General features: G+C 38.0%; 1 protein-coding gene across 1 annotated transcript in view; it reads left to right on the forward strand.

The window, feature by feature from the left end:
- LOC121476478 (glutamate carboxypeptidase 2) overlaps positions 1-2,619 on the forward strand; it is a 66,081-nt gene extending 63,462 nt beyond the window's left edge. Inside the window, exon 19 of the mRNA XM_041730528.1 lies at positions 1,719-2,619. Coding sequence (XP_041586462.1) covers positions 1,719-1,908 — 190 coding nt within the window. The 3' untranslated portion in view covers positions 1,909-2,619. The remainder of the gene's footprint in view (positions 1-1,718) is intronic.
- The last annotated feature ends 7,280 nt before the right edge of the window (positions 2,620-9,899 follow it).

Consider the following 9,899-nt stretch of genomic DNA (forward strand, 5'->3'; position numbering starts at 1 on the left):
AATATGACTCTTGACTCTTGATTGTATCTTTTTTTTTCTTATTTTTTTAACACTGTGGAAAAAATAGCTGATTTCTTATAAGCAAATAGAAATTTCAATATATGTAGAAAATGATATATTATTTTTACATATTTTCTTGTTAATGTCTTTTTTTACTCCTGATTATAAAACAATATATGTTCATTGTAGGAAATTTAGAAGATCCAAAGTCACAAGTAGAAAATAAAAATTAGGGATCCCTGGGTGGCGCAGCGGTTTGGCGCCTGCCTTTGGCCCAGGGCGCGATCCTGGAGACCCGGGATCGAATCCCACATCAGGCTCCCGGTGCATGGAGCCTGCTTCTCCCTCCGCCTGTGTCTCTGCCTCTCTCTCTCTCTCTGTGACTATCATAAATAAATAAAAAATAAAAAAAAAAAATAAATAGAAAATAAAAATTACCCGATTCCCTCAGTTAATTATAAAATCATGCTTATATTTGGTTCATATAGTTTTAGCTCCTCCCTCATTTTAAATATATTTGTGTTTATATATATACACGTAAGACATAATACATGTATTTAAAATGTATGAAATATATATTTATGTACTCTCAATATTCACATTTTTTCTAATTTTTGACAACTGTAAATATTTCTGATAAATATCAGTGATGAACATTAGATTGATCTTACTAAGAATTGCAGGACGAATTAGATCAGTGACTAGCAAGAAATGGCCCCATCTTTCTGTCTATGGATTATCAAAGGATCAGAATTAGAAGTAAGGACATCATTCAAACATGGTGACTGGTTTCCCAATGGCAGCATGATTGTGCTTCCTTCCTTCTTTATCTCTTTGCTTGGCAGCATATCCTTCCCTTTATGGGCTATGACATGAAAACATAAAAACGTAAAACATCACCACCTAGGCCATGTTACACTTTCAAAGTTGCTTTTAATGATTATTCATGCTTTATGCTAGGCATTCTAACATGCTAGTGTGTCTTCTTTTTTAAAGAGAAAATCATAATAGTAGGTTGGCAGATCAGAAATGGGACTTTAATAATCACAACTGTGCTACATTTCAGGAATAGTGAAAAGACAGTACTTATTTGCAATGTAGCTTAGGACTGATCACTTAATCTCATAGATCTCAATTTCTTCCTTTTTGAAATGCTAGTATCAACTTTGTAGAGTTGGTTTTTTTTTTTAAGATTTATTTATTTTAGAGGGAGAGAGAGAGTGGGCAAGCACGGGCAAGTGGGAGGAGGGGCAGAAGGATAGGGAGAGAGAGGCAATAGAAGCAAACTCCTTACTGAGCATGGAACCAAGACTGGATCCCAAGACCCTGAGATCATGACCTGAGCTGAAGCTGAGAGTCAAGTCAGAGGCTTAACCAGCTCAGCCATCTAAGCTCCCCTGTAGAGTTCATTTTTAAGAATTAGAAAAATTCTAGGCAAATCATTTAATTGCAAGCATGATCCATAGTCGATACAAGTGATTGGGGCTCCCATTGTTATTTTTGTTGCACTGAACCACTTAAGTCAAAACATAATTGATTAATGTATACTTCATAGATTGGTCTTTGGAGGTGATTAAACTTGAAAGTTTAGCTGACAAGTGGCTTATTCAAATCATAAAATTAGAATTATGCACTCCAGGATATGCAGAGTGCTCCTGTTTTTCTCTTGTATGTATCATGTGGACAACCCATGGACAGTGAACTGTTTTTATCAACAGGCACATCATCTATGCTCCAAGCAGCCACAACAAGTATGCAGGGGAGTCATTCCCAGGAATTTACGATGCTCTGTTTGATATTGAAAGCAAAGTGGATTCTTCCAAGGCCTGGGGAGAAGTGAAGAGACAGATCTCAATTGCAGCCTTTACTGTGCAGGCTGCAGCCGGGACTCTGAGGGAAGTAGCCTAAGGTGGTTCTTCTGAGAACTCATATTAAATAGGGATGGTCTGTCACTCAGAATCATGAAAGCTTTATTCTAAAAAATAAACTAAAAAATAAAGCTAATACACACACATCTTCACATTCTGTCTTCTCCCTATGAATCAAAAAAGAAAGATGGACAATTTTTATTCTATAATTATAGAAGGTTATCCTGAATTTGAACTAAGTTAAAAGTAAGACAAACATCTACTATATTAAAAATCCTATGTGACATTATAGGGAATCAAGTGTAACTCAGCACTCATGTCAGCCCTCCTGGCCACCCAGGGCTAAGAGATCACTATCTTAGTGTACTAGTTGAGCTACTCTGGTCTAATCACACTGCTGGTAAATATAGTCACTCTGTACCATAAAGGATTTTTACTTTTATTAAATTAGCAAATACCCTATTTATATCAAAGGTATATGTAACATATGTACAGTAAAAAAAAAATAAAGAAATGAATATTTGTAGAACCGCCCCCCACAAATAACCAGATTAAGAAAAGGAACATTACCAGTATCTTTAAATCCCCCATGTACCACTGACCAGTGTGCCTCCATCTTCAGCCAGAGATACTTTTTTGAATCTCTTGTGAATCTTTTCTCTTATAGTTATTCTACACATGGCTATATTCCTTATGTGTTTTTGGCTTTGTGTTTTTTAAACTGTTTATAAATAAAATCATACTGTATATATTTTCTAAGAATTGATTTTTTTTTCACTCACCTTTGAAGGTGCATCCATGTGTCATTGTGGCTGTGGTTCACTAGAGTTCACTGATTTTGAGCAATTCACTTGCATGAATATAACATTTATCGGTCAGGGTCCAGTTAAGACAGGGAAACCACACAGCAGCATAAACAGGGAAAGTTAATATAAAGAATGATTAGTTATAATAGCATTGCAATAATGAGATACTGCCTAGTAAAAGGTAAAGAGAACTCTAGAGCATGTAAGTATGGAAGTATAGCAGATACAAGGAGCAGTCACTATACGTAGGGCTGAGAAGAATTTCAGCAGCCAGTGAAGAATTTCCCCCACACTATGGGACTTACAGAACAACAGAGAAGGCACTGCAGTGCTGTGCTAGCAGAACTTGCAAAACTCCCCAGAGACCTGCATACACTCTAGGCCACTGTGGGAAGCTGATTAGGGGAAACTGCCTTGCCAGAGGCACTCTGCCATCCCACCAACCAAGGGCCATGTTCAAAGAATCTCTCGGTTACTGACTTCTGACTACCGTGAACTGCAAGAAGCCAACTGCTCTAACAGTAGCCTGCATTGCAGGAGGGGAGCACTCCGGTATGGGGGCACTGCGGGATGAGAACACTACAGGATGGGGACACTGAAGCATTAGGGCCCTGCAGGATAAGAGCACTGCGGGATGGGAGCACTGCATGAACCAAGAAGGATAGGAAGTAGACACTTCTTGCAATGTGTCTACAATGCCTTCTGCTCACAAAGTTTAACATCATGCCTCTTGGCAAAGAAATTTTCAAACAGTCCAGATATATATACAAAGCACAGCAACAAAGAGTAAATTTGGAGCAGAGAAGCAATGAATTGGACAGCTGGCACAACACAATGCATTTATTCCTTTTTTCTGCTGGTGGGAGTTTGGCTTGTTTTCTGTCTTTTGCTCCTATCAACATGTCTCTCTCAGTGCAAATATTCAGGACTCTTTTCTGATGAATACTCTTTTCTGATGGCATCTTCCTAAATGAAATGTCTGGGTTGTAAAGTGTGTACATCTTCAATTTTCCTGAGCAAAACTGTTACAAAGTGGTTTTATTCACTTATATTCCCAATGCAAAGAAATCATGTTATACAAAAGAACAGAAATAAGAAAATTGGCAGATTAGAGAAATGCAAAGAATTTAGTGTTACCAGAATCCAAGGAATGTGTGGGAGGACAATCTATATGTTTAGCATCAGATCATGTAAGGTTTGGGAAGATGACACTAAGGAGTGTGACTCTTCCTGTATAAAAAGCCATGTAGTAAAGTCAAGCAGCTTAGACATATGGTAAGATTTACATTTTATGGAAGCAGTCTGGCCTAGGCATAGATGGATGGGAAGGGTATTAACCCGACAAGAAATCGCAACCTGAATTTTTTCTCATAACACCTGTGTCATACAGGCCTTTACCCTCAGAAATGACAAGACTTTCCTCTTATCTTTCACATTTCATTGCTTCTGCAAAGTCTTTCTGGGATGTTTGCCCATTCCCTTATCTTAACCTCTACCAATACTTGTGAAAAGTCTTGATCATTATTATGGCTCCAGCGTTTCTCTCCTAGGATCCAGAGTCCGCAGCAACCACTCATTTGTGAAGAGCCGGTAGCATGTGTATGGAACTGTGTCTGGGAGATGATGTGTTTGGCAAATGGAGTGTCTGGGCAGTGATGTGCTCAGCACTAGTATTTCAGCAATGCCTTGTAATGGGACTTGATCAAGCATACTAACAGGCTTTAACTGATGACAGAGATAGTTGGACAACACTGTAGGTGATTCATGGGACTTGGGACAAGGCGAACATTCTCATTTAAAAAAGTGGATAAACCCCCACTCCATACTGGAAAGTTTTGTGAACTTTCAGTCTAATTATAAATACGCATTAAGCATTCTCCCCAACCCCCAAAACATTTTGTTTAATTGCATGACTTAATAACATATTTTGGCAATACATTTGATGTAATTATCATTCACAAGAGATCATACAGTAACGGGACACCTGGGTGGCTTAGAGGGTTAAGCATCTGCCTTAGGCTCAGGTCATGATCCTGGGGTCCTGGGATGGAGCCACACATCAGGCTCCCTGCTCAGCAGGGAGTCTGCTGCTTCATCTCCCTCTGCCCCTCCCCCACTCATGCTCTATCACTCTCTCTCTTCAAATAAATAAAATCTTTTAAAAAAAAAAAGTGTGTGCAAGAGGTCATGCAGTGACAGTCTGAAACAGCTATGGGAGACAGACTGCCGGGTTCAAACCCTGCTCCTTTCACTTGGATGACTATGGGCAAATTATTAAGGCTCTCTTTAGCTTCTTAATCTATAGAATGGATATTAAACAGTATTTGATAAGGTTTCTGTAAGTACTAAAAGACACACAAAGCACTTAGAACAGTGTCCAGCGTATAATTACTAATCAATACATGTTTAATATTGTCATTTGAGTGATAGGGCATTTCTTAATATGGTAACAAGTATCATTTTTTTTGTCTTTTCTATATGATGATATAGTTGAATTAGATACCTATTATAGCTTCCAGACCTAAAATTTTAAATTATTGTTTGTTCTTTTATATGCATCTTTTCATTTGCTTATTTTTTTTTTCTATCTAGAAGGTTGTAAGATGTGTCTCTCCAGATTGCAGTTACATATTTGTTGTTGGCTGTAGTTTTAAAATGAGGTGAATTAACTAGTTTTGTGCACAGGAAATACACCAAATAAATTTTACATCCATCTAGATATTTAATAACTATTAAGTAAAATCATTTACACAGCTGTAATGGCATGAAAATGATAAAGATGCTGTTTATATTTTGGACAGCAATTTCATAATTATACTAAGGCCAAATTTGGCTGTTTTATGAAATTGGAAAGACAATGCATGAACTTTAAAGATGAACTTAGTTCCATGGACTTCCTCAAAATCTTTGTTTCTTATTAATCTCTTGGGACAACTTCAGAACCATAATGGGTTCCATATCAACCGAAGGCAGGAAGGATGGCTACAGGCTGTCCGCTATGTAGTTAGATGAGAAAGATGTATGGGTAAGTGGTTTTATAGCTCAAAAAAAGAATATCAAATTAGAATAATAAATAGAAAAATAAGTCAATATGTATACTAAAGTTACTTTTTAAAAAAAGATTTTATTTATTTGAGAGGAAGAGAGAGTAAGAGAGACAGTATGAACAAGGCGGGGGACAGAGGGAGAAGGAGAAGTAAACTCCCCACTGAGGAAGGAGCTCATTGGCAGGGCTTGATCCAGGGCTGTATCCCAGGACCCTGGGACCATGACCCAAGCTGAAGGCAGACACTTAACCAACTGAGCCACCCAGGCACCCCTAAAGGTACTTTTCTAGTCTCAGGGATAGTACTCTATATTTCTGTCTTACTCTGTGGGCTACATTGACACACAGATTTAATGACTTATATGTTCATCTGATAGGAAAATTTATAAAACATACATTGCTTTGGAAACTGAAAAGATTATAAAGTCCAATAGAGATGGAATTTCATCTGATTATTAGGGCTTATTATTATGATTTCTCATATTTCAATTCATACACTCTCCACTACATTTACTTGAGTAAATCAAATCTTTCAATACATAAGTTGGGGATTTTAATAAAAAAATCAAATTCAATGCCAAATAGTGAAATTTTCAAATAATTTAAATTCACTTTGTATTCAATCAAAACAAATTTATATTTTAATCAAATAATTTAAATTCAGTTCAACTTATATTCATCCCAGAATATATTCAAATGCCAAAATAAAATCAGATGAAATAAGCAATTAAATATGGGGAATACAACCATAAAATCAGAATGAAATGAGTGTATGTTTTAATGTCTAAATGGATAGGATCAACTATACTTAAAAGGGGGGGGGGATGTAATCAAATGATCTGTAAACAAAATGGAAACACCATATTGGAAAAATATCTGCAATGAATATAACAAAATGTTACCATACTTAACTTATAGGCTCTTTGAAATCAATTTCATTATTAATAACTAATCTCCACTTTTCTCCCTGAGGGCTGTGTGTATGTGCATACTCAGGAGAAAGAAAATAAAAGAATAAGGATTAGAACATAAAACCAAGGGATCCCTGGGTGGCGCAGCGGTTTAGCGCCTGCCTTTGGCCCAGGGCGTGATCCTGGAGACCCGGGATCGAATCCCACGTCGGGCTCCCGGTGCATGGAGCCTGCTTCTCCCTCTGCCTGTGTCTCTGCCTCTCTCACACAGAGAGACTGTGTGACTATCATAAATAAATTTAAAAAAATTTAAAAAAAAAACCCAAGGCACAAAGTAGTATGAGTATGCATACCTAAACAGCAGGGGTCTTCACCTCTACCTCTCTTGAAGGTCAGCCACTACTTTAAGATAAACATAAATCTGTTGCTCAGGAGAAGTGAACCGGGGCGACAAAATGGCAAGCTGAAATGCAGTGCCAAGATGATTACTCAAGAAGAATAAATTAAGAGAACGTGACGAGGAGGTGCAGAAAAACTTAATCTGTATAATGTATTACACCAGAGTTGAAAGGGCCCCTAAACCAGTAGACATACTTCTCAATGGACCTATTTCTTCAAGAATGCTTTGAGTCTTTCTTGTTTTTCATAGTAATGCGAGTTGTAGATAATGCTCCAGAGAAGTTCATTAGCCTACTACCAACTTTTGATCTATAAATTCATTTTGCTCAGTGATTTGGGAATTTATCTAAGTCGATACAACTAATTTATACTTTGGAATACTGACCCAGTGATTTGTACCCTTTTTTTACAGTTTCATACCTATATAACTCAGTCCCCATAGATAGTTCTGCTCTTGAGTGGTAAATTTATCTTAAAAGTCATTCAAACTGTTCTTTGGTTTGTAAAACTTTTAACTTTAAAAAAGCTCACAAACAAAAAGTAGTTCTTTATAAGAAAACATATATACCAAATGCTCATAAACTTCTTCAAGCTAAAGGACACATTTCTTTTTTTTTTTTTTTAAGATTTTATTTATTTATTTGGCAGAGAGAGAGTGTGGAGAGAGCATAAGTAGGGGGTGGAGCAGAAGGAGAGGGAAAAGCAAGCTCCTCACTGAGCAGGGAGCCTGCTGACAGGGCTTGATCCAATGCTGGATCCCAAGACCCTGAGATCATGATCTGAACAGAAGGCAGATGGTTAACTGACTGAGCCATCCAGGCACCCCGAAAGGACAGATTTCTAATAGAACTCACAGCTTTTAATTTATATCAGAAAATATTTATTTTTAATTGCCTTTTCAGAAAAATATCCTCCACTTAAAAAAAAAACATTCATGATCAGCATAGGGAATTTTGGTAGAGCACAGAGGATGTTTAGGGCAAGGAGACTACTCTGTGTGATGCTATAATGATGAGTCATTTTATTATAAATGACTCAAACACACAGAATGTACAGTACTGAGTGAAACCATAGGTAAGTGTTGAACTGTGGACTCTGGGTGACAACGGTATGTCATATGTAGGTTCATCAGTTGTAACAAATGCACCATTCTGCTGAGAGATGTTGATAATGGGGGAGATTGTGCATGTGTAGGGGCAAAGAGTACACGGAAAATCTCCGCACTGTCCCCTTAGCTTTGCTGTGAACCTAAAATTGCTCTAAAAACTAGTTTCTTTTTTAAAAAAAATTCATGCAAGAGTCCTATTGTAGTTAACATATTTTGACTTTAGAATCATCACTGAAAAGCATATGTGAAGTCATCCTATGTGGGCTTGAAAATGTAAAATCAAATGACATCAAACACACTGATCTAATTATCTACCACCATCAGGTAGATTTGTTGATGTTTCCTTAAGAGATTAGGTGATTATGTAAATCCAACCAGAATAGCCTGAACTTGTGTTTACAGCTACAATAACCTAATCTTCTAGTAAAAGTGTAGCACGTCTATTAAGAGAAAGAGAAGCAGCAAGGGGGGACGTGGGGAGGTCTAGAGGGAGAGAATCTCAAGCAGGCTCCAAGCTCCACATGGAGTCCGATCTCAAGACCCTGAGATCATGACCTGAGCTGCAACCAAGAGTCGGCTGCTCAACCAACCTAACCAACCTCCAAACCAACCTGATTTATTTTTAAATCAGTTAGCAGTCCTAGTTAGCAGTACTTGCATCCCAGATGTATCAGAAAATGTACTATAATACACTATGTTCTGAAGGGACCTATGCTATAAAATACTTTCAAATGTTCATTTGAGATCCAGTTCTAACGATGCTTGTAGCTGCTGCATTTGGGTTCTTGCTATGCAGCATTACTGTTAACGCCAAGCTGATACCTGGCTTTACAGGCTGAGTTGGTCCTAAATATTCTGGCCAAAAGTTGTCCCTATTGGTTGAAAAGCAGATGACCAGGTTGGCCTAATTTAGGCTGTTTTTCCCATATAAATGTTCACATCTATTTCTAATTGCCCATGTAATACCACAGTTTTATAACTTCTTGATCACTTTCTGGTGAAAAGACTCACCAACTCTTCCCACCAACCACACCGATGTCAACATTGGAATTTATTAGTGTTTGTTAGTAGCAAAGTTGGGCTGTTCCACCCATGATTTTCAGGTGCCAGAATCTGGTGAGTCACGTTACAATCCATGTTACAGTCCTGATGGATGTGTTATTGCCTGGGCCTTGGCTTCTCACAGTATCCACCCCCTATCCTGGCCCTGCCATGTGACGTAAATGAGCTGAATGTCCTTTTTAACCTTCCCAGTGCAAACTATTCTTCGTGGGAATCTCTAAACATAATAAATTATTAATGTTCTTTTGAAATTATTATTTGGTCTGTTTTTTATTTCCAAAGGGCCTGATATTTGTGATATTAGCATTTCCTTAGCATAACAAAAGATACTGGCTCTCAACAATCTATTTTTATACTTATGTTCCTATTGGGTTTTTATCAAGCTAAACCCATAAAGCTTGGTGAATCCACATCTGGCAAATGTTCAAGAATTAGTCCATGGCAAGTAGGAGATATATTCTACTTTTTGGCAGGCTCAGTGTTGGCCACAGCAGGGAACTCAAGCCTTCTTTTTTTTTTTTTTTTTTTTTAATTTTTATTTATTTATGATAGTCAGAGAGAGAGAGAGGCAGAGACACAGGCGGAGGGAGAAGCAGGCTCCATGCACCGGGAGCCCGACGTGGGACTCGATCCCGGGTCTCCAGGACCGCGCCCTGGGCCAAAGGCAGGCGCCAAACCGCTGCGCCACCCAGGGATCCC

The sequence above is a fragment of the Vulpes lagopus genome, chromosome 15, assembly GCF_018345385.1.
Source record: "Vulpes lagopus strain Blue_001 chromosome 15, ASM1834538v1, whole genome shotgun sequence".
NCBI lineage: Eukaryota > Metazoa > Chordata > Mammalia > Carnivora > Canidae > Vulpes > Vulpes lagopus.